Source organism: Trematosphaeria pertusa (assembly GCF_010094035.1).
Source record: "Trematosphaeria pertusa strain CBS 122368 unplaced genomic scaffold BU26scaffold_4, whole genome shotgun sequence".
Taxonomy (NCBI): Eukaryota; Fungi; Ascomycota; class Dothideomycetes; order Pleosporales; family Trematosphaeriaceae; genus Trematosphaeria; species Trematosphaeria pertusa.
The window spans coordinates 2,052,165-2,073,983 of record NW_022987215.1 but is presented as its reverse complement, the minus strand read 5'-3'; the positions used below and the strand labels follow the sequence as shown (position 1 = coordinate 2,073,983).

The 21,819-nt window shown below is 55.2% G+C and overlaps 7 protein-coding genes across 7 annotated transcripts; 5 read left to right on the top strand and 2 right to left on the bottom strand.

Annotated features, from left to right (window-relative positions):
• Nucleotides 1-1,352: 1,352 nt before the first annotated feature.
• Nucleotides 1,353-2,050, top strand: BU26DRAFT_602810 (cell wall protein PhiA; the record flags this gene model as incomplete). The annotated part of the gene is made up of 2 exons (XM_033835380.1): nt 1,353-1,677; nt 1,731-2,050. The coding sequence occupies 2 exons, from the start codon at nt 1,353-1,355 to the stop codon at nt 1,985-1,987; spliced, it is 582 nt and encodes a 193-aa protein (XP_033687429.1). The 3' UTR covers nt 1,988-2,050.
• Nucleotides 2,051-4,159: 2,109 nt separating this feature from the next.
• On the top strand, nt 4,160-5,723 carry BU26DRAFT_502896 (uncharacterized protein; the record flags this gene model as incomplete). Its single annotated transcript, XM_033826668.1, has 3 exons — nt 4,160-4,392; nt 4,567-4,721; nt 4,756-5,723. 3 exons carry the CDS (start codon nt 4,160-4,162, stop codon nt 5,721-5,723), a joined length of 1,356 nt encoding a protein of 451 aa, XP_033687428.1.
• A 12-nt stretch (nt 5,724-5,735) lies between these two features.
• On the top strand, nt 5,736-7,605 carry BU26DRAFT_517054 (uncharacterized protein). The gene has a single exon (XM_033828476.1). The coding sequence runs from the start codon at nt 6,149-6,151 to the stop codon at nt 7,418-7,420; it is 1,272 nt and encodes a 423-aa protein (XP_033687427.1). The 5' UTR covers nt 5,736-6,148; the 3' UTR covers nt 7,421-7,605.
• Nucleotides 7,606-9,076: 1,471 nt separating this feature from the next.
• On the bottom strand, nt 9,077-9,929 carry BU26DRAFT_257009 (uncharacterized protein). The gene is made up of 3 exons (XM_033821213.1): nt 9,431-9,929; nt 9,304-9,378; nt 9,077-9,214 (listed from the first exon to the last, which is right to left on the bottom strand). The coding sequence occupies exons 1-3, from the start codon at nt 9,865-9,867 to the stop codon at nt 9,133-9,135; spliced, it is 594 nt and encodes a 197-aa protein (XP_033687426.1). The 5' UTR covers nt 9,868-9,929; the 3' UTR covers nt 9,077-9,132.
• Nucleotides 9,930-9,934: 5 nt separating this feature from the next.
• Nucleotides 9,935-10,423, top strand: BU26DRAFT_256834 (uncharacterized protein). The gene has a single exon (XM_033821212.1). It carries the CDS (start codon nt 10,074-10,076, stop codon nt 10,329-10,331), a length of 258 nt encoding a protein of 85 aa, XP_033687425.1. The 5' UTR covers nt 9,935-10,073; the 3' UTR covers nt 10,332-10,423.
• Nucleotides 10,424-11,648: 1,225 nt separating this feature from the next.
• Nucleotides 11,649-13,547, bottom strand: BU26DRAFT_421864 (pyruvate decarboxylase; the record flags this gene model as incomplete). The annotated part of the gene is made up of 3 exons (XM_033823434.1): nt 11,649-13,198; nt 13,300-13,435; nt 13,494-13,547. The coding sequence occupies 3 exons, from the start codon at nt 13,545-13,547 to the stop codon at nt 11,649-11,651; spliced, it is 1,740 nt and encodes a 579-aa protein (XP_033687424.1).
• A 1,713-nt stretch (nt 13,548-15,260) lies between these two features.
• Nucleotides 15,261-20,767, top strand: BU26DRAFT_421242 (MAP kinase; the record flags this gene model as incomplete). Its single annotated transcript, XM_033823399.1, has 2 exons — nt 15,261-20,596; nt 20,647-20,767. The coding sequence occupies 2 exons, from the start codon at nt 15,261-15,263 to the stop codon at nt 20,765-20,767; spliced, it is 5,457 nt and encodes a 1,818-aa protein (XP_033687423.1).
• Nucleotides 20,768-21,819: the final 1,052 nt, after the last annotated feature.

Genomic DNA, 21,819 nt, shown 5'->3' with positions numbered 1-21,819 from the left:
GGTGTCGGAATGCCAAGAGTCGCTAGAACACCGTTTTGAAATGCCGTCTCGACTTTCCATCACAGCGAGTCGAAAAACATTAGCTGTTTCAATTATACAAGATCTAAAAATCACAAACGAAGATGCACCCATATTACCTGAAGCTTTTGATGTAGGATTGGGACTAGTCACGTGACTACCATTTCCCCAGGCCGGTTTTTCATTTGGATGCCACCCTAAACGCACAGCACGATATTAGACGAGCTTTGACCCCTTTCGAAGAAAGTCAGATAGATCTTTTCATGGTCTGAAGGCTGCTCATAGTCACGGATCCCACATGTAGACTAGCAGCACCGTGCTATTAACCCCTGAGGGCGCTGAAGGAACATGTAAAGTGCGCAATGATCTCCTAAAGACTCCTCGCAGCTATTGCAGAGGCCCACATGCATAGCAACGCGCGGTCTGCCCACTGTAATTTTCTTCATCGAAGCCTCACAGAGCGACCCAGCAAACAAACTCGTCAGGCAAGCATTGATGGGCACCAAGGGAGTAAATGTTTACTTCAAGCATCGATCGCTTGACGTAGGCTTCTCCGAATATGAACACTTTGTCAAAAGACGATACCATGCAGCGGTGAGGTCTGCCGCTGGGACCTGACAGGGGCCCATTGGCCGTCTTCCACAATTATTGTTCAGCGCACCTACAAAGCATAGCCGTACGCGAAACCGATTTTTGAGGCTGTTGCGGTGGTCTAACTCGGTCCTCAGGCGATTCTGAAAATCTTTAATGACTTCTGTAGTTACGCTATGATATCCACCAATGAAGCCGACCATTCCTATCCCAGTTCTATTTTGGATCACATCGGCCCGACCTGAGCGCAAGAGACGAATAGGATCCCAAGTGTCCTAACCACAACCAACAACAACGCCAAATTATCGTTACCAAATCCACTCTTCGCAGTGGCGATCAACGTCACACCTCCCTTTAACACTCTTCCCCTTCTTCTTCCCAAGCGAACTCAGAGCCACATCGCAGAAAACGGCCCGTTCGGAGCATCCGCAACCTCAGGGTGGCATTCCGTCGCACGCACCGCGGTCTCTTTGTCTGCCCGAAGTTCTGTGCGAAGTGGTACGGTTCGTATTCGGGGGAACATGACCTCATATCGTTGCATCGCCGAGGCTTCAGCCTCAACGCCGGATACCTGAGCTATCGTAGGTTGAACAGGGCCATCGGCAATACTCACGTATAAATATCATACGTAGACCGCAATTCGTACTCAACATCAGCATTCCTCACCGGTTCCCTTCGACTCGCATCCTAACCAATCGGTCGCAATACTTCGTCTCAAGATCTTCAAATCCGCCATCTCCAAAATGTACTTCAACAGCGCTCTGCTCGCCTCCCTTACCATCCTCGCCGCTTCTGCACCCACTGCGTTCGGAGCCCCTCAACCTGCATCTACGGCTATATCGGAAGGCGACAAATTCGGCGCCATCACTATCCGCTCCGGCTCGGAGATCCAGAACTCAGCTATCCAAGCAGCCCAGAGAAGCCTCTTCGTCAATGCAAAATCGCAGAACGCCACCTGCGCTTCCGAGACAAACTCTGCGACGTTCTACATCCAGGACCAAGAACTGCGCCTCTATTCTAGCAACGACCCGCTCAATCAGACGATTTTCGTTGATCGGTCGGGGATGGGTATCTAATCCCCTTTACCAGACAACCCCTAATGGTAGCTAATGTGGCAGCAGGTATGGGAAAGATCGGCTACATCACCGGGAATGAATCGCTAGGCAGATACTGGGAGACCAAGGGTTGGGCGTTGACGGAGAGCAATGAGCTCCAGTTCCATGGGACAGGTATCCAGGCTTGCCCCGGCTCGATTGATGGCGGTTGGAGTATCTGGCTTCAGGGCGTGGAGAAGCCGGGTTATAATGAGAACTGCACCGGTGTTGTTGCAGCAGCGTATAAGACCGACGACCCCATCGAATGCGTGTATACACATTAGGCAGATGGTCCACATACACGCATGCTTTGATGGTTTAGGCGGGAATGCTGGGCTTACTTCGAGAAAGTTGATGTTTATCTGGATCGAGCGTTGCATCGCATCTTTTGGATAATGGAGTTGAGAAGAGAGCGCAGATATGGACAGAATATTCATATGCTATATCAGGTTTAATAAGACTTATGTGGCGGAGACACTTCCCCGTAATTCGAATTCTATGCATACCCTGGAGTGTCCTCTAGCTCGGTGTCTCTACGCAGGCAGGGCAATTGTCAAGGTCTCTTAGCTAGCCCAAAAGCTCGTTGAAATTGACATGAAGACATCTTTATCACGATTTCCAAAGGTTACGGTGAGCTGAGCTGTAGCCCCATGGGCATGGAGCGCCGGACATGCTCCGCTCGGAGAGGTGGACGTCGCGCTTCGGCGGACCTCGAGCAGTGCCATGTATAAGGGGCATTTACAGACGGGAGGAGTCGCGGTAGCTTCGATGCCCATCTCTTTCTTTCTATAAGCCGCCCTTCGAAAGGTCGCGAGAATTTATAATGCGATTTTTCCAGCTAGAAGGGCTCTATGGCGATTTAGGGCCGCAACGTCGTTATTGCAAGGCGTTGATCCACTCAGGGGACAGTACGAACATCGACGGCAATAGCCTCACCTCGCGCTGCAGCAAAGGTGCATCCTTTGATATCCGTCTCCATTGGTACTCCCCTCTTGCTGTAGCGACTACTCTCGCAAGCTCTATCATATATTATTCCGCTTCAGAACCTATAAGCTCTGTATACGAGGCTGCACTGGAGAAGAGTACGGCGCCGCACCGGTAGCATACCCCTCCCAAATCCCTTCGACGCCCACCCCGGGGATCTCGATTCCGGGCAAAGCATATGCTGGCAAGATCGGATGTCTACGATGGCTTTTCGATTCCGTATCGCCTTGCGTCGGGGCACTTGGACGGGGCGGCGAGCGATGGGCCGCATCCTGCAAGGACGTCGCGTCCATAAAGCCAAGTGAACTCTTTAGATGCGGATTAGCTAATAATCGTTGCTCTTTTCGTATCGAATATCCATATACTTGTCCAGGCCAGCTGTTAGAATCTTCGCGCTGCAGCACGGAGATCACAGCGGATGCACGTTCATGTCGATGTCGGCCGACCACTAGAGCGCTTGCGAATGGCGCGTGGTATACTAAACCCTGTCTAGTCGCTGTAGGCGCCAACTGTATAATGCTTGCTGAGGCTCCGGATGCTTCTGCAAGGGCGAAAGGGTTCAAGCCGATGGTGCCGTCGTCCGCTGCCCTCCGCGACGGGGCGTGTCGATGAGGGATGTTGATAGAGGCCACGGCGTCCGAGGTAGCATATACAGCATCATGGATAAGATAACTACTAGCTCAAATGCGGCGTCTCGACGTCTTGACTAATGTTCGCGAGGATGAGGGTCGCAGAGCATAAAGCGAGTCGAGGCCGCGATGGTAGCGTCTCCGGCGACGTACTTGCGCACCCCCGTCAGCGCTCTCGGGAGCTAATACGTCTCTCCGCCATGCTGTAGGCCGGTGGAGCGTTCTTGTTCTTTATGCCTCTTTTTGCTCCTGGTAGGTGGCCGAGCCGGTACGATGGGGGCATCGCATCAGCAGCCTCATCGACGTCGACGTCCTCACAAGCTCGTTACCACTAGTAGAGGGATTCCTTGACGAACGGCTTACGGTGAATCAACTGCGACGAAAATTCTCCGGCCACGAGCCGAATGCACCGCTTTGCCGATGGCGTGCTCACCTCAAGGGTATGTAAAGCATCGCCCGCTGCCGCTTTCCATCCCTCTCCCAATCGCACCCCGTCATCAGCAAAGCGTCGACCCACCGCCAGACTTCGAATCGGTACGTTCATTCCATACTACGTCGCTGCTTTAGCAAGCTCGCTGACCATACAGGGAAGGCAACACGCCGCACTCAGGTGTAACGTGGCCGGCCCTCTCCGATTGAGTCGAAGATTAGGACTGACAACAACGGACAGCGGACAGCGAATCCCACATTCGCCGACTACTCGCATCCCGCGGAACCTGCAGCCTCAGACCGTGTCGCCTAGATATTACATCGTGAGTCTTCGGCTTCCTCTCCTCCATATAGAAGCGCTAACCGTCTGCGGGGTACCACTTCAACTTGTCGACTCGCCGCACCGCTACCGTCATGGGCCCGTCGAAGGGTGAACCCGACTCCGGTCGGAGGGACTACTGGGGCGTCGTCCTCACGCAGGATGAGTCCGAGGCCGTGTTCGATCACTCGATCCACAGCGTCTATCGCCGCACCGCCGTCGCCGGAACCGCGCAGGATGATAAGTCCGATCTCAAGTTTAAGGGAGGCCATATGCCTGACCTCACTTCTAGATCCCGCTTCCGACATTCCGTCGATGACTCGTTTCGGTTCGATGGGTGCCCGCATTAGCGCCCCTCGCGATACTAGTGGGGTGGTACCGCCATGCCTTGCCAGAACTCGGATGTAACGGATGCGAACGAGGCAGCCACAGAGAACGAGTGCAACGTCGAATCGGGTGCTAAATCAGGAGCCAAGTCAAGCAAGAAACGTGTGTTTAGCAGGCACACGAAGCGTCCCGGAAAGGAGAAGGGCAACGTAAAGAACGGCCTAGATGACAAAGATCCTTACAAAACGGAGGGTATTCCGGCCAATGTGACCGAACAGAGACATGTGAAGGACACGATCTCTGGAAGGACGATCGAGGCTGCCCGGATACGTGCGCTCCATCCTGCTCTTCAACCACCCCTCAGTCCCTGGCGCTGCTGTTGGTCGCCCATGTGAAGGCTATATGCCCTATAGCCCATCGGAAGACCTGATAAGCAACCTTATCATCTTCTGGCGGGATCCTGCTCTTTGCGACTACACCGACAAGGAGATCCAAAAGTTGCTGGTTCAAGAGCAGAAGCATGGCATCCTAACATCGTCGATTGCTAAGGCCTTCAAGAAGTCCATGGACGTACTTAAGGAGGAACACGGGCTCCGTCCCAATGTTCAGTTGCCGATTGATGGTATCAAGAGGGTGATCAAGGTCGACTGTAGCGGAGGAGTCGTGGTTTCGAAGAAGGAGACGGCAGAGATCCACAAGATGGCTGTCGCGAATTCCGAAGTCAAGACGCAAAAGCTGTCGCCGGATATACAGTCTGCGCTGGACCGGCTAGGTACTGATCTCCGGGAGGAGTTCCACCGGTTGTATCTACTTCGTGACCGGGAGGATCCCGTTCCCGACTCGGCGATGCCCCTGAAACGACCAGCATCCCTACCTCCGCAGGGCATGAAATACTGGAGAGAGACTCGTGGCCCGAAGCGCTTGAAGGCTGACACTGCCCCCTCGGCCACACCCAGCTACAACAGCAGTACTACAATTATCTGCGAGAAACCGAATGTGGCGAGGCTGACAGGCAAAGTTGGAGGCGAGGGCACCACGCTCATGAAGAAGTCGCGCACTGAGGGCAAGTCGTGGGAGGATACAGCCAAGCTGCTGGCAACCAAGCTAGACGAATCGATCTCTGCCAATACCGTGCAGCAGCTATATCCGCCTAGCCATCAGGCTGTCGAACCTGTGCCGCAAGCCACCATTACCAGGCTGAGCAGCAACGCTGCACAACCAGTTCAAGCAGATGGAGCTCGTCAAGGAGACGTCTTCCCTGTGGCCGGCAGTGCCGACATGGAGGAACCTCACCGACCGTCCGGCAAGCTTACGCCGGCTAGACGACCATGAATAATAATCAATCTTCCATCCCAAGTTTCTGTCACTGAAAGAGTGAATGCAGTTTCGGCGTTATGATGGAAAAGTATGGTTCTTGCGTGTTTCGGAGGTCAACGGTTGGTCCATTTACACGTTCGGTTCGGTTGAAGTAGTGAAAGCAATCCCACTACCACGATTGGATCATTGTGAAATTTTTTTGCCTTTCCCTACAACCTTGGCGTTGCACGTCGCGTATGCACGTCGCGTATGCTTTTTAAAGAGCCTCGCTCTTTCTCGACGTTGTTCTACCATCGCACCAACACTCCAACCACATACGATCGTTACAATCAAATCTGTACCGTAGGTTGTAATCTGCCCAAATTAGCAGCGGAACAAGCTAACCCGTCAGTCTGATAGACAACTGTTGCTGAGCTACTACTCGTTCGAGGCCAGCCAACATGTCCTCTCCCGCTCCTCGTCCCACGCCCATCATGACTGGAATCGATATGTCCGAGTCTGGCGGCGCTCCGCCCGACGAGTCGCCTCAGGCGGATACTTTCCTTACACCTGGTCCTAGTACATGTGCGTCCGGCAACCAGTCCACCCCGACGACCACCTCGCCGGACACACCTATGACAGATAACTGGGACTATAAGAATATCAATACTCCCGGAAGCTCGGAGCTATCGTCAGAGAAGGAGATAGAACTTTCGGACCACGAGAGCAATCCGTCCGGCATGGAGCCCAAGGGCGTGGTGTCATCTGAAGCCACTGTTGGGCGCACCACGGGTGAAGTCGAGACTGGCCGCAAGCACACGATCACGCCGCCAGAGCAGGGTCATGAGAAGCGCGCCAAGGTGAACGCCGTGGAGCCTGAGTTGGACGAGGAGGGCATCATCAAGTTGCCCTTCCAGACTATCAAGTCGATCCGTATGCCGCCGCGCGACGGAACCAGCCCGCCAGATCCCAATAGCTCTCCATATGGGCCAACGGAGAACCACCAGAACAGCATGATCATCTATTGGCTTGATGAGCAAGACAAGAGCTATACCGAGGCCACTCGACTGTTCGGCGAGATGTTCCCGCGGAGTAAGGCGGTGGAAGAGGCGATCCGTCGGCGGCACATTCGGGCGTTGCAGCGACTCGCTAGGAAGTACGGCGTAAAGCCTCTTGAGGAGATCCAAGGTCCGATTGGGAAGAACACCTTGCGACGAGGCAAGAAACGCGCTCTTAAGGTATCGAAGATCGATGGTGAGGCGAACAAGGAACGCGTCAAGCTCAATATCACCGCTGCCGATCCTGTTCGGAACGTTGGCGGCGTTCGCGAGATGGCCGCTCAAGATACTCAAGTCGCCCAGGATGATATCTCCCAACCAAAGTACGCGCGAAACACGGCGAGCTATCTAGGACAAGGCCACAAGGTAATCGAGAAGGCTGCAATTGTCGTCTGGAAGGATCTTGAGGGTCTCGATTTCAGGGACATCCGGGATAGGTTGGACGACAAGTACCACTGGTCTCTGGGCCGAGGTACCGTCGAGAAGTACTATCATCTGACGCGGTCGAAGGTGTACGGTGCGATCCTCGAGGCCGCTCCCTACCATGAGGGTGGTGACCAGCGGGGCGAGGCTACGATGAAACCGAAGCCAGACGGTGCAGGCGATGACACCGGAGAAGCCACGGTTAGTACTCGGTTCCCGGCGGCGAAGGTCCATCGTCGGCGGCCCTTCTAGTCACGCATTCCAATGGCATATCCAAGGTAAGCAGTCTGATGCTATGGTTCGGCACATTGCTGACTTCCGGAGTACAGCGAACAATTGTCTCAGGATGTTCCTTTGGTAAACGTGATAGCCAAACGCATTCATGATGTGCTGGCTGCAAACTGATTGCCGGAGATGTGATCTTGGTGTTGATGGAGTCGGCTGCAGATGGAGTCCAATAATGACGGATTGTGTTCGCGAGAGGAATGTGCGAGGTGTGGTCTTCGAAATGTTCAGACAACCGGAAGCTCTGTGGTGGTACAGAATACATTGTGGTACAATAATGAAAGAACTAAATGAATTGTTGATTGCTTTATGAAGCATTGAGGGGTGACAGATGATCCAGCGGCCAAGAAGAGCGCAAGGGCGACGTTGACGTGCAGCCAAAACACGCTAAACACGCTTTAGGGAAGGCGCATCTCAGTACCGAGGTCGAGTCCTCCCCTTCCTCGCACCAACTCATCGCCAACCTTCTCCATCGATAGCTTCACTCCATCGTCAGAGGACTCATCATCGTGCGGTTGGAAGAACTGGAAACCTGCATTACCTCGGCTTCGCTCAACGCGTCTTCCAGAGCCACCTCGACGTCCCATTCCAACGATGTAGATAAGCTGCCATACCACCATGTTCCATTACCACCCATCACTATCTTTAAGCGTCCAAATTAAAGACTACGGTGTTTCCCAGACTGTTCCCGCTAGCCTGGATTCTTATAACGATGCTTCGGATCTGAGCAGGAAGTGCATTACTGCAACACTTCCAGCGTTCATCGCCAGGGTTATGGACATTGAGTGGATTCCAAGAGACGGAAATGGCCTTATAGACACTCTAGATCACGGCGAAAGAGAAAGCACAAGGCTTGGACCTTCTCGACTCCCGGCTATCCTATAGCGAGGAGGGACGCAAAGATCCTGTTACTTCGCGCTCGAACAAGCCTAGAGAATATCGGCGCTAATATGAACTCGACAAGGTTGACACTTACGATTCCTTCCCCCCTCCCCCTCCCCCACCAAAACCCACCCGGCAAACGGATAAATTGGGATACATCTTCATCTTGAACCGCTGTCGCGATGATATCGTATACGATCTCTAGGGGCAGTTCAAACAGATCGACTAATCTCGTGGATCTTGCCATACTACTCGTACCAGGCGAATATATCACCTAAAATCTAGACCGGACTCATCGTCATTCGGCTTGCACAGCCTAAGTAGCTTTGCGCATATTTCTCCAGGTCAAATGCCCCACGTCAAAGTCATTCAGTCTTTGGGTATTCAGTCCAGATGCAGGGCTCGTACTGTCTTTCCCGCAATTATTTATCCCCAGAGACGGCATGAATACGGCTAGACTATCACCATCGCAAAGACCGCCAACCAGCGCATCTCATCCCTTCCACCAATCCCACCCACACTTTACAAACTCACCGTCCCCGACCCGCAACTCCGTCCTTGCCACCCAAGGCAGGCTATCGACACTCCCATCCGGTGCCGTCTCCCAGCGCTTCTCCAAAAACAATACCCTAATATTCTCACACCTAATCTCCCTCAGCCACACCAGACACTCAACAGCATCGTAGATACCACAACTACAAAGCGCATGATAGAGCCGCCAATGCTCTCTCGTCTCCAGGCGCAGTGTGTCCGATTCTCCCTCCTTAAGATCCATGAAGCATCCGCGCCAGCATTCGCTAGGAAGAACGATGCGTAACTCCCGCAGGTTCGGCATCTGCATGAGGATATTGCGGAACCGGCGGAAGGTAGAGATGTTGACTGGCGCGGTTGGTGCCGCGTAGTTAGCGCAGAAGATCATCTGCAGGGCGGCGATGCGGTTGAAGTGCCGCAAAGGGATCGTTTCGTACAGCTTTACGAGCGTAATAGGTGACCCGATGCAGAACGTCCGGGAGGAATACAATAACTCCGCTACCTCGTGGTATCTACGTACGGCCATCAGCGGGGTCTACAGCATACCGCAGCGCACGCACTCACATCCGCCGGCACGCTAGAAACACGTCTAGTTCCTGCACATCGCCCCTCGTCCAGCCGTAATCCCACTGCGTCATCCGCGGTCTGCGATGCCACTCCGTGTCGTGTTCTTCCACGATCCGGCGCGGGTCTCGCGTCCACGGTTTGCGTTCCTCTTCGTTGGTGCATTCAGGGTCCAATGGCATGTGTCTGAGCATGGCCTGCCTGGTTTCGACGGAGATGCATTTGGAGCGGGGGATGAGGAGCTGGTATACTTCGATGCGGAGTTCCGGTGGGAGTTTGGAGAAGAAGAGTGATTGTTGCTGTGGATGCGCTTGCTGAGGTTGAGGCTTTGCATGCTGCGGCGTGTGAATGGCTGATGGGGTGGTATTAGGATGTTCGGAGGGCTTGCTCTTTGTCCGAGGAGAGAAGAACGGAAGGGTGAACTTTCGTGGAGGCATGGAAGAGCGAGCACAGGAATACTTGGAGATACTGAGAAAAATAATGTCATTGAAGAAGTTTGGGAATGTGCTGAGAAGAGAGAGAGTCGAGCTGATGTCCGCCGAGAAGTTGCCTACTCGATGCGAGTACGAAGTGTGGCTGTGCAGATACGAAGTGGCGCCAACAGAGGAGCATCCGTGGCACAAGGAGAGTATTGTCACGGCACATGCGGCACGCCAACATCGAAGTCGAAACTAGCACCGCTTTGTCGTCGAAATGCTTCGTACTCTACGTAGAACATACGGGGCGCAGCAATGGCAGGAAACACGCATGGCTACGCCGGACGTACCTTAGGTACGCAATCCACCTCTTCGCGACCGGCATAACCACAACCTGCACCATACCATTACTCCCTGCTTTCTCGCCATCCAGTATCCGAAACACGACTGCTCAACCAAAGGGAACTACCTTATTCGCTGTATAAGCGTCAGCGTCAGCGTCAGCCTCGGCTCTTCCCCCTTCCATCCCACTAATCTAGATCCGACTTCCCATTCGCAATCCCCATCAAACACCCACCCTACTGCCCAGCAACCGTCCCGAAGCAGGGCATCTCAGCAGGCACACTAATATCGAAGGGAAAGTCCAAGCCTGCGTTCTTTGCGGCGCGCATGCTGCGACAGAGGAAACGCTCGAAACTGCACGTACTGGCCACAACCCCAGCTTCGGTGCCGTTCGAGAAAGCGCCCGTAGCAGCAGAACCGATAATCGCCTGGATTAGACCCGCACCATCCCATCTACCGCCAGCCACCCCCTGGTCACCCATTCCCCGATCCCCATCCACTCCACTCACCGTAGTACCAACGCACCACGCACCGCCCAACCACCCCCCGCACTGCACCAACTTTCAGCACCTCCGTCCCCCTCCCTGCCATCACTTGCTCTAAATCCTCGCTCGGCATGGACTTCCCCGCCGTCGTCCTTCCATCCCAGGCGACCAGTGAGTAGCACCAACTCCCCAGCCCTACGAACTCCAACCCGACAAGCGCTCCGCTCGGGGCGCTCACTCACTCCGCAAGCCACCCTATCCTACCCTTCAAAACCGATCGAAAAAATCAAGATAGCTCTATTCGCATTCACATTCCAAGAGCATTGTCTCCCCCTAACTAATCCTAGCCTCCATCCATCCATCCACCCAAGTCTGCAACCCCAGTGATAACCTATCCCCGGGCGCTCGCTCAAGGCTGCAACAAACAAACAAACAACCCAATCTACTCAAGCCAAACAACACAGTCCACACACACATCCATCCATCCCATCACCCCCAAAACCAGCCAAAAAGGCCAAGAATAGCCAAGTCAAATCAAGCACAACCTTGGAAACCGATGTTAAGATCGCGTGTAGGCGCTTAAACGCGGGCTTCCAGAAACGCCAGCGAGCGACGCCTTCCGAAGCGCGGCCGACCGGGCCGCGCTGGGCAGCCACTAGATCTTTGTTTCTTCGACAAAATCTCGCATCTAGGCAGATCGCTTGTCTTCGAAATCTCGCCACGTGTGGACCCACTCTGAGCCTCAGTTCCGATCCCTGCCGACCCTTCCTAACAGTGAGAAGATGCGACTTGGTGAGCTCGGAGTGATTGAATATACCGACAAGCTGATTTTATTTCATTGATTGGTTCATAATCTCATTATCCACCCATCCGTTCCGCCATTCTAATTCCCAGGCCCAGAAAACGCCATTCAAGACCCTTGATTAGCCCTCCCAATCACCTTTTCATCCTTGTTAGAACACGAGGAACGCTTCTCTAAGCCGGCGACATAGCCGCCTCGGCATTCCTCTTCGCCGCGCTCTCCGCCGTGCTCTTCAACGACTGCGGCGCATCATCCCACGGCATCACCAGCTCCACAAACCTCAGCTGCTTGGTGTCGCCGCCTGAGAACTCCTTGTCCATGAAGAGCAGCTCGACCTGCTGCTTCGACTCCACCCGGTACGTGAGCACCTGGCCCCTCTGAGCACCGAAAGCGGCGGGCAGGTCCTTGTACTTCCACTCTTGCACGTCGTTGTAAGCGTCCTTCCATCCGTGGATGAAGCGCTCGATGGTGTAGCCGTTGTTGCAGATGATGAAGATGATGGGGTTCAGCCCGTTGCGCAGCATGGTGCTGACTTCCTGGGCGGTGAGCTGGAAGGAGCCGTCGCCGGTGAAGAGGATGGTGCGCTTGATGCCCTTTTCTTTGGCGGCGAGTGCTGCGCCTTGGCATGCGCCCGTCGCATAGCCGATGCTGCCCCAGAGGACTTGAGAGATAGCCGTGACGTCAGCGGGGAACCTAGTCTCCCAGATACCGAAGTTGGCGGTTCCTGTCTCAGTGATGACAATATCGTTCGGCTGCAACCACTGTCCCAAGCGCGGCCAGAACCAAGCCTGGGTGATGGTGGGCTCGGGTGACATGAGCTCGACCTCAGGGATCTCGTTGTTGGGGTTCGGGCCAACTTCAATGTTCAGCTTGCCCAATTTTGCCGTGACCTTCCTCAGTACGCCGTTCATGCGCACACCAGGATACTCAGAGTATCGGACCTTGACGCCATAGCTGTGGAAGTCGATGGTGTTGAGCTGCGAGACGCGGTATGTGAAGCCTGCAGTGTTGAAGTCGGACTTGATGGCGCCGATGCTGAGAATAAGGTCTGCGGATTCGACACGCTCGCGAACTCCCCTGTTGCTACCGTCGCCTGCGTAGACACCGCCGTAGTTGGGAAGAGTCTCATTCACGGCGCCCTTACCCATGGGTGCGACGAACACAGGTATCTTGGATTTCTCAACAAACTCGTGGACCTCATCCAAGGCGCGGTGACGGATGGCACAGGCATCGACGAGAATGACGGGGTTGCGGGCAGCATGGAGATAGCGCAACACGACGTCGACCACATAGTCTTCCTTCTCCGGATCGTTCGGAGGGTACGCTAGATCTAGCGGTGTATTCAGCCTGTCGCCATCTACCTTCTTCTGGACTATGTCGGTTGGCAGTGCAATGTAGACGGGCCGAGACTTCAGGATGCACTCGCGAATCGCATTGTCGATCAGGGTAGCCGCCTCATGGGAGTCGTTGAGCATCGAGACGGCGCAGGAGATCTGAGCGGACATCTTCGAGAAGACAAGATAGTCGCCATTGCCGAGGGTGTGGTGGAGGAGGAGCCCATCTCTCTGGGCCGCTGTGGTCGGGTATCCGACGATGTGCACGATGGGGACGTATTCGGAGAAGGCACCGGCGAGGGCGTTGACGGCGGACAGCTCGCCCACACCGAAAGTGGTTACGATGGCAGACACGCCCTTGACGCGTGCGTAGCCATCGGCAGCGTAGCCTGCAGATATCAAGTTAGATGTCGCGCATATGGTTGAGAAGCTGTGCTCCGGAGCTTCCGCATGGAGGGGCACGATGAGGGGTAGCGGGAGCGTCACATACCAGCATTGAGCTCGTTGCAATTGCCCACCCAACGCAATCCGACCTTGGAAATGTAGTCGAGAGCGACAAGATTGTAGTCTCCCGGGAGACCATGGACCGACTGCACGCCAACCTGCTTGAGCCGCCGGAAGAGGTACTGTCAACCGTATCAGCGAGGGGCGCGTTCATGTGAAAATCTGTCCACGAAAGCTCACCTCTGCGACGTCAATCGGGTTCTTGAGTGCTTGCGACCTCAGATCGAGTGCCATTGTGTCAATTGGCAGTTGGTTAAGAGTATATGAGGGTGGAAAGCGGTGTTGGGGTGGTGCTGTAGCTGCGGCGGTTGGGCGCGGCTCTCTTAAATAATTGACAGCTATGACGCGCTGGTAACGGAGGTGCAGGGTTAGTCAGGCAGTTTATCAGCTCACATGGCGTGACAGATATGCGTTCAATAACAGCTCGCGCGTAGTAGCACAGAGTGGTAACGGCCTGTGGAGACAGTCGCGGTCGAGAATGCGATTGTGAGACGGCGCAGGTGATTTCCGTCCGCGGATGTAGCTGTCGAGAATTCTGTCCTCTTTTCTTACCCTTCTACGTCCCGATCGGCCACACTTGTTGCAACGGGAACTCAAGCTAAGTGCTCTAGTCTGGCATGTTGAAAGACTGATATGCTAGAGGTTGGTGAGTATGGCTGGACTAGTGAAGGGTGAGAAAAGCAAGTGAAACATTTCGCGATTGGCCGGCGTCTGCGACGCTTGGCAGGCACAATGTATACCGCGCCCGGTAGGGCAAAAGGAAAGGTGCGGTGAGTATAGGGCACCTGGGCATCCTTGGGTGATGGCGAGTCGCTAAAGCGCGTACTGTGCATATGCGATGGTGGTCAGACATCCGGCACGCGAACCCGTGCAGACGGCCGTCCTACAGCGGACCTGCGTGGATGCGCTGAGGAACGGCCTAGTTGAGACGCATCGTCGATACTGTGTAGATACTGCTTTCACGGCAGAAAGAGTGCATCGCAACCGCGATCCGAAACCCGAGTACAAACAAAGGAAAGGGTAGGTTTCGCTGCTGGTGTGGCGGCACCGAGCCGCCGGCCGCTGCCATTCGGCCCAGCGTTTCTCCGCCCGCTGTCCCATCGCTGAGCTGGCCTGGCTGGTGCGCGCTGAGACCGCTGGAGTCGCGACACGCAGCGGAGAGGCAGCGGACAGCTGTCAGACCACACTGGATTCTAGACGTCGCAGAGCCTGGAATACCCGCTGTCTTTCGTCCAGAGACGGTGTTGTGCGGAATCACCACCACTATCGCCTCTCTTGCGGAGTGCAACTGCTCGTGTGCTGCCCGTTCCGACAAATCAAGCCTCACCGGGGCCCGTGCGTACGAACTGCGCACCGCCGCGCAGCCCTCACATCTCACACCAACCCAACCCCAGCCCTCCGCTCGCCAGCCCGTCTTCTCAATCGCTCCCGCGCCGTCCTTGTCCCCCGCCGTTCTGTCCCTCCCATCTCTATCCCCTCGAGCGCGCAGCACCCGCCCGCTGCGTAGCTGCATCCGCCCGTTGTTCGCCTCGGCCCATCCTTGTTGCGCCTAGAGCCTTACCTCGCTGCAAGCGCCGGACCTCCCCAAGAGCTGCGGCCTGCCTTTTTTTGACCTCCGCTTACACCATCCTGCGAGCCTGCATTCCTCCACGGCATTAATAGCTCCCCTCGTTACTGCTACACCGTCTCCTGGCATGTTGGCGTGTGTCTGGACCTCGCAGTGAACCAAAGCGCAGCCGCCCGCTCGACCTTGGCATCAGGCTCCGCTCCCGCCCGCGCACTCGCACACAGCAAAGAGCTCGGAGCGCTCATACCCATACCTTCTTTGAGTCGAGACGACACCGACCGCCGAGTCACCCTTCTGCCGCACCGTCATGCCGTAATGCGCAGACCGCACGTAGATCAAGCTGAGGAGCCCGCCCACGCACCGCTCCAGAAGGCCTAGACATGACAATTGCGTCGCGCCAGCGCTCCTCGTCCAATATCTCGAATACCTCTGATAGATCAGGCCGTCGCGGCCCTCCCACCCCCCTCTCTGCGAGCCGCTCCAACCTTGGCGTGCCCAACGATCTGCTGCTGAACGACGTGCCGAGCGTGGGCTCGCCTGCCTCGTCGCTCCTTATACCCTCCGGCGGAACAAGTTCACCCTATCCGCTGCTGTCGCCGGGGAACAACTCCTACTCGACCAGCCCGCGGGGCCGGGCGCATACCGTTGCGGACCCGAACCTCATACAGCGGCAGCAAAGCTATCTGCAAAAGCCCGTCATGCATCAGTACATCCCCCCACCGCCTCCCCAGCCCACCTCGACGCCCGCTCCTCATAACATCAACAACCTCCCGCCGCCTCCTCCCCGACCCGTCAATACGAACACTCTTGGCGGCATCAATATACCCCCTCCGCCTCAGAACTATGGTTGGGGCGCGCCGCGACAGTACCAGCCTCAGGGCTACAATCCCAGCCTCTATCACAGCTACCAGCCAGGCCTCCCTCCTCCACCGTCTGGGCCGCCACCTCAAACTCAACCGCAACAGCAGGAGGCCCCTTTGACCTCAGCGACATACATTCCAGGCGGAGAGTCATTTGGTCCGGGGGTTGGCATTCCGCCTCTTCACACTTCAAGGCAGTACATCGAGCCGGCCTTTTATCGCGAAGAGAATTATTCTGCCAACACCGAAGGTTCCGCCACCAGCTTTCCTGCACAGGACCAGTATGGTACCAGCACGAGCTATGCCCCGTCTAATCGCAGTCACCTCAATATTCCCACCGACAGAGCCCAGACATATGACTCGCCGGGACCGCCAACCGCCACGCTCCAGAACCCGAACCCACAGGCGCATGGCAGTGTCTACTATCGCACTGAAAGCGCTGGAACAACCCCAATATCGCCGCACGATGCTGCTACACAATGGCCTGCCGAGCGCGTGCAGATGTGGTTGGCCAACAATAGCTTCTCGAGGGATTGGCAGGAGACGTTTAAGGCGTTGGGTCTGGAAGGATCAAGATTCCTCGAAATCGGGAGAGGCCATGGCGGGAAGGGTAACGTTGCTATGATGCACCAGGTCATCTTTCCTCAGCTGGCGAAGCAATGCACCGCAAGTGGAACCGGCTGGGACCAAAACAGAGAGAGGGATGAGGGTCGAAAGCTACGTAGGCTAGTGCGTGCCATTGTGGAGACTGGAAGCTCGAGCAACGTGCGGATGCCGCAACGTGCTGATACTGGAATGACTCTGGCCAGTGCAGGTACAGAGGGGACGCTCGAGAACTCACCCTATCTGGGAACTCGGATGGACTTTGGCTCCACGCCCACAACTGCAGGAGGTGGTGAGGAGAGTCCTGGACGACAAATGCCTTTGAACTCCCCTGCATCTGCTACGGCGCCTAGACGGATATCGACCCAGCGCAACTTCACCGTGCCTGGCCTTGGACCGCCTCCAGACTACAACGAAGCGGCTGGTCGCAGCGAGTATTCCAAGAATGTGCTGCGAGACCTAGACTCGAAAACTAAACGACACAGCCCTAATGCGTCCGGAGAATTTACCCCTTCGTCATTCGGTGCAATGAGCCATCGGGATGCAATGAGGCAAGCAAGCCCGCAGCATAGCCCCGCTCTCCAGTCGGCACGTCTCGCCACCAATGGAAGCCAGCTGAGTGCTGGACTGAGCTCATCTGCTCCGCGATATTATAGTCATCAGCGCGGCAACAGTTCGGAATCGAATTTGTCCACATTTGCGACGGCGGGCTCCATCACAGGAGGATCTGGGCCGCCGTCGGGCAGGTCTTTCGACGGCCGCTCTGAGAGCCGCAACGAGAACCGCAACGAGAGCCGAAGGAATGGATACGACGGCTCTCGGCCCGGGACCGGCATGTCGAGGCACGATAGTGCAGAGATCCCCACGAGTGCGAAAGAACATAAGGGTTTTCTGCCCAAGTTCATGCGACGCGACAAGAAGAAGGATGAGGGTCACCCCTCCCCAGATGATACTAGCCTAGACTCCCCGACCAGTCCTGCGAGCCATCGGCATTTTGCTGGCTTTACCAAGTCGGGCATGAACTCCAGCGAGACGTCGTTGAATGATCGTCCTCCCTCAAGACGCTCCGCTCAAACTGACACAGAAAGCCGGACAATAGGGCGTGGAAGAGGGTCTTCAACCAGGGAAAGCGAACGCAGATTCGCCTTTGTGACGCCCGACGGCTGGAACTACCGGCTCGTGGACGTCTCCGGCGCGACTTCAGCCGCTGCTCTGCGAGAAGTCGTTTGCGAAGAGCTCAATCGGGGCCTGAGCCAGATACCCGGTGTTCAGCTACACCTCACCTCCCCAGGTCAATACGAGCATGACGACCCTCTATCCGACTCAAAGCTGCTGAAAGTTCGCTCGCAGTACGGCAATAGGCTTGGCGATCTAAAGATATTCGTCAAAGTCCCGCGGGAAGCGACCGTACCGCCTTCCGCCGGCTTAGGTGTCTCAATCCCGCCCCCTTCTGGAAAGCCAATAGACGAGGCTACATATGCGCGCCTGAATGCCGACTCACAGCTGGACTCTCCTGATGTTAAATCCGGTGAATCCACTCTGGTCCCTGGGAAGAGTGCCGGTCTACGGAAACTCGCGGAAAGGGACGAGTTGACCCCGGAGGCTGTCGCTGAACGTTTGAATGGCGGTAGCAGAGCACCGGAGCCGTCCTGGGCTGTTGGCGATGATCTGCCCGAAACAGAACGCCAAAGGCTTCTCCAGGCTGCTGAGGAACACCAACGAGAGAACAAACGTAAGCAGGAAGCATATCTCAAGTCTCGCCAAGAGAAGCTCAGAAAGGAGACGTCGCCCAGTCGGTCATCACCTGGGGAGGTCGGCTTCCACAGTCCGGGCGTCATTGATTTTGACGAGCGCCGTGAGTCTCCATATGAAGATAAGAGGCATTTCGATGATCGAAGAAAGAGCAAACAGCTGGTGCCGCTTAGGGAGCCTCCCCCTGTACCTCCAGATTCGAGCACCCTCATTAAAGCCAATTCCCTGTCAAAAAATAAGAAAGACCGGACGTCGTGGCCCGACGGCGAGGACTCTCAAAACAAACGGAGGTCAACCGAGGCAGAGCCTTCGAAGCGAAAAGCCATCCCGCAAGGTCCATCAGCGGGTCTATCCAGCATCGCTGCTGCCATCATTGGTGCCGGCACCGTTGGCAGTTCCGTCGGCGCTGCAAACAAAGCGCCTCCCAAACCGCCCCCGAAGGACTCCGCTCGAGATATCTCCCCTGAAAGTGTTCGTCCGTCGCAGAGAATATTGCAGGAAAGTGGGTTTGGGGGATCTTCAGGTTCCGGTAAGAACAGTCCAGGTGGGTCGCCTCGCAGTCCTGGGTCCCTTACAATGAGCAAAGGCAATGTGCCGTTCACGATACCTGACTATGAGGAAGATGTACCAGACGACGTGTCTCTCGATAGACCAAGTCTCACGCTCAAGATGCCGAGTGCACCGAATCCGACCATCGCGAAGCTCAAGGACGAGCAACACTCTAGAACAAGGTCTCCAGACATTAGCCCTCACTCGGCACATCCGCCAGCATCCACACTATCGAGAGAACCGTCAAGAGTCTCGGTGTATGGGCCCACGCTTGACTTTGAAGAGACACGGGTATCGTTCCATTCTAAATCGCCCATGCTGGCCCCTGTCGATTCGGACGAAGATGATTCCGATGAAGGCTTGTTTGCTATGCCGTTAGCCAAGGCAGGCCCGCCAACTCCCGCTAAGAGTGGCTTCTCGACTCCGAGCGACTCACGCACCCAGCGCCCTTCGCTCACTCTCAAGACCTCGCGATCAAAGAACTCGCTTGACAGGGTGGCGGATAGATCGGGCGAGCACAGTGCAGCCACGGACGAGACGCGCAACTCGCAGCCTAGTGACGCTCATCCGGAATCAGCTGCCTCTGCCACTTGGACGGACTCACCCGATGATACGAATAGATTCATGCGGCGCGAATCGTTTGCCAGCGACCTTTGGGCGAATCGTCCTCCTGCCGAAGCCCTGGTAGAGCACTTAGACGAGTTCTTCCCGAACGTCAACCTTGACCAGCCAATGCTCGAAGAAGACGTAACCGACACAGATGCGTCGACTGAGCTCACTAGCGATTTCTCTAGGGACAGTCGATCGGTTACTCCCATGTCTTCGTTTGAGGATACCGGCACCATGACCTCCACCAACACCGTCCTTAATCGATCCTCCGTCCAATCAATGGCGCAGCGCAACATTAGGAAGTCGGGCGTGGGCCTTGGGCGGACCAAGTCTATTCGCGAGGTTGTCAAGTCCCAATATCAACCTCTCGAGAAGCGGCCTCTCACCGGACAGGGTATCCCAGCGGCCGGTCCCTCCCGCGTTGCTACTCTCCGCGGTGGTGGCGACATTGTGCGAAGGAAGTCGACCAAGATGTTCCACGCAAAGATCGAACAGGTGAAGCCGCCAAGAGGGTCTCGGTTGATCCAGCTGGAGACCATTCCGCAAGACCACTTGCCCTTGCCGCAACGCCAACCCACCTTCAAATGGATGAAGGGTCAGCTCATCGGAAAGGGAACATTCGGGCGTGTCTATCTCGGTATGAACATCACCACCGGTGAGCTGATTGCAGTGAAGCAAGTTGAAGTGAATCCAAAGGCCGCTGGTTCAGACAAGGACAAGATCAAAGAGCTAGTGAAGAGTTTGGACCAGGAGATCGACACGATGCAACATCTGGACCACCCCAACATCGTGCAGTATCTTGGCTGTGAACGCAAAGAATACAGCATCTCCATCTTCCTCGAGTACATTAGCGGTGGCTCGGTCGGATCCTGTATTCGCAAGCACGGTAAATTCGAGGAATGTGTGGTCAGCTCTCTTACCAGGCAGACCCTGTGTGGTCTGTCGTACCTACACAGAGAGGGTATCCTGCACCGCGACCTCAAGGCCGACAATATCCTCCTCGATCTGGACGGCACTTGCAAGATCTCTGATTTCGGTATTTCCAAGAAGACTGATAACATCTACGGCAACGATATCACGAACAGCATGCAAGGCTCCGTCTTCTGGATGGCACCCGAGGTTATCCGTTCGCAAGGTCAGGGCTACTCCGCCAAGGTCGACATTTGGTCGCTCGGCTGCGTGGTGCTCGAGATGTTCGCTGGAAAGCGACCTTGGTCCAAGGAAGAGGCTATCGGCGCAATCTACAAGCTTGGCAGTTTGAACCAAGCTCCTCCTATCCCCGAGGACGTCTCTAGAGTCATTGGGGTGGAGGGCCTGAGCTTCATGTACGACTGCTTCACGATGTAAGTTGCATCCTTATTCCCCGTTGCGATCAGTGGCTGACTACACGCAGTGACCCCGCCGAACGTCCCACTGCCGAGACGTTGCTCCGCTCACCCTTCTGCTTCCTGGATCCCAACTACAATTTTCTCGACACCGAACTGTACGCCAAGATCAGAGGCGCCTTCCAGTAAAGCCTCCATCCAGCATATACCCCTCGCATATATACTTCTCCTACACTATCTATCTAACGGCCTCTCTTTCAAAACCCCGTCGACACGCACATATACCCACTTTGGCGGTCGCTTGTACTTCTCTTTTGTCCTTCTGCCTGGCTTGCATGCCTGTTCTGTTGTTAACGACTACGACTTTCTTATATCTTGATGTTGAGCGTGGCGTTTTGTGTTGTGGGCGGAGCGCGCTCGCTCGTGCCTTCGCATGCGGGTTTCGGGGATTGAAGCGGGATCTGTGGGTGGAGGAATGGGATGGGATGGGATGGGGAGCAGGTTTTCGCGGCTAACCGACCTTTGTCTATGTGTAGACGGACACCCATCGGGTGACGCGGTGTGGCGCGCCATGGGTAGTGCGCAGAGCAGGAAACCGGATTTTATATAGATGTAGTTGTTGTCGTTTCCGCGGTAGACTCCTCGCCTGCCTGGGTTGGGTTTTGCGGGCTAGGTGGGGGGCGGAGACACGGAAATGAAATGATACCATTGCTTGTTGTTGATGATGAGAGATTAGATGCTGCTTCTGTTTGTCTGTCTGGGTGACTATGTTTTCCCCCTCAATCGACTATTCTATTCATTCACTTAACATCTCGTCCATCTATAGCCATATCTCCTAGCTGAAAGTCTCGAAACACGGTCCGTATACGAGATCTACCAGTGGGTGGATGGGTGGGTGCCATGCCGTTCGTATTTAAAGGTCGGTGGTCGGTCGGTCGGTCGGTTGCGTGAGGTGTTGGATTTAAACTCTGACAGATTCAGATTTACCGGGGTAGTTATCGGGCAGAAATAGCCGCAGGAGGTTGCAAGGTTGGAAGTTTGGAATTTCTTTTCTTAACGCGCTGGGAACCGTGGATTGGGACTTCTATTTCATTTTTGGGAGTGCTGGGTTGGGTTGGGGATTGGATTGGATTGGATTGATTTATGTATTTATTTATTTATTTATTTATTTATTTATTTATTTATTTATTTATTTATTTATTTATTTATTTATTTATTTATTTATTTATTTATTTATTTAT

What these genes read in the sequence shown, in the direction of transcription:
- BU26DRAFT_256834 (XM_033821212.1), top strand. Translation starts at nt 10,074, where the DNA reads ATGCGGCACGCCAACATCGAAGTCGAAACTAGCACCGCTTTGTCGTCG.
- BU26DRAFT_257009 (XM_033821213.1), bottom strand. Translation starts at nt 9,867, where the DNA reads ATGCCTCCACGAAAGTTCACCCTTCCGTTCTTCTCTCCTCGGACAAAG. An exon ending in TTTCTAGCGTGCCGGCGGAT is followed by an intron (nt 9,379 to 9,430) that starts GTGAGTGCGTGC and finishes GGCCGTACGTAG; the next exon opens with ATACCACGAGGTAGCGGAGT. An exon ending in CCTATTACGCTCGTAAAGCT is followed by an intron (nt 9,215 to 9,303) that starts GTACGAAACGAT and finishes CAACCGCGCCAG; the next exon opens with TCAACATCTCTACCTTCCGC.
- BU26DRAFT_517054 (XM_033828476.1), top strand. Translation starts at nt 6,149, where the DNA reads ATGTCCTCTCCCGCTCCTCGTCCCACGCCCATCATGACTGGAATCGAT.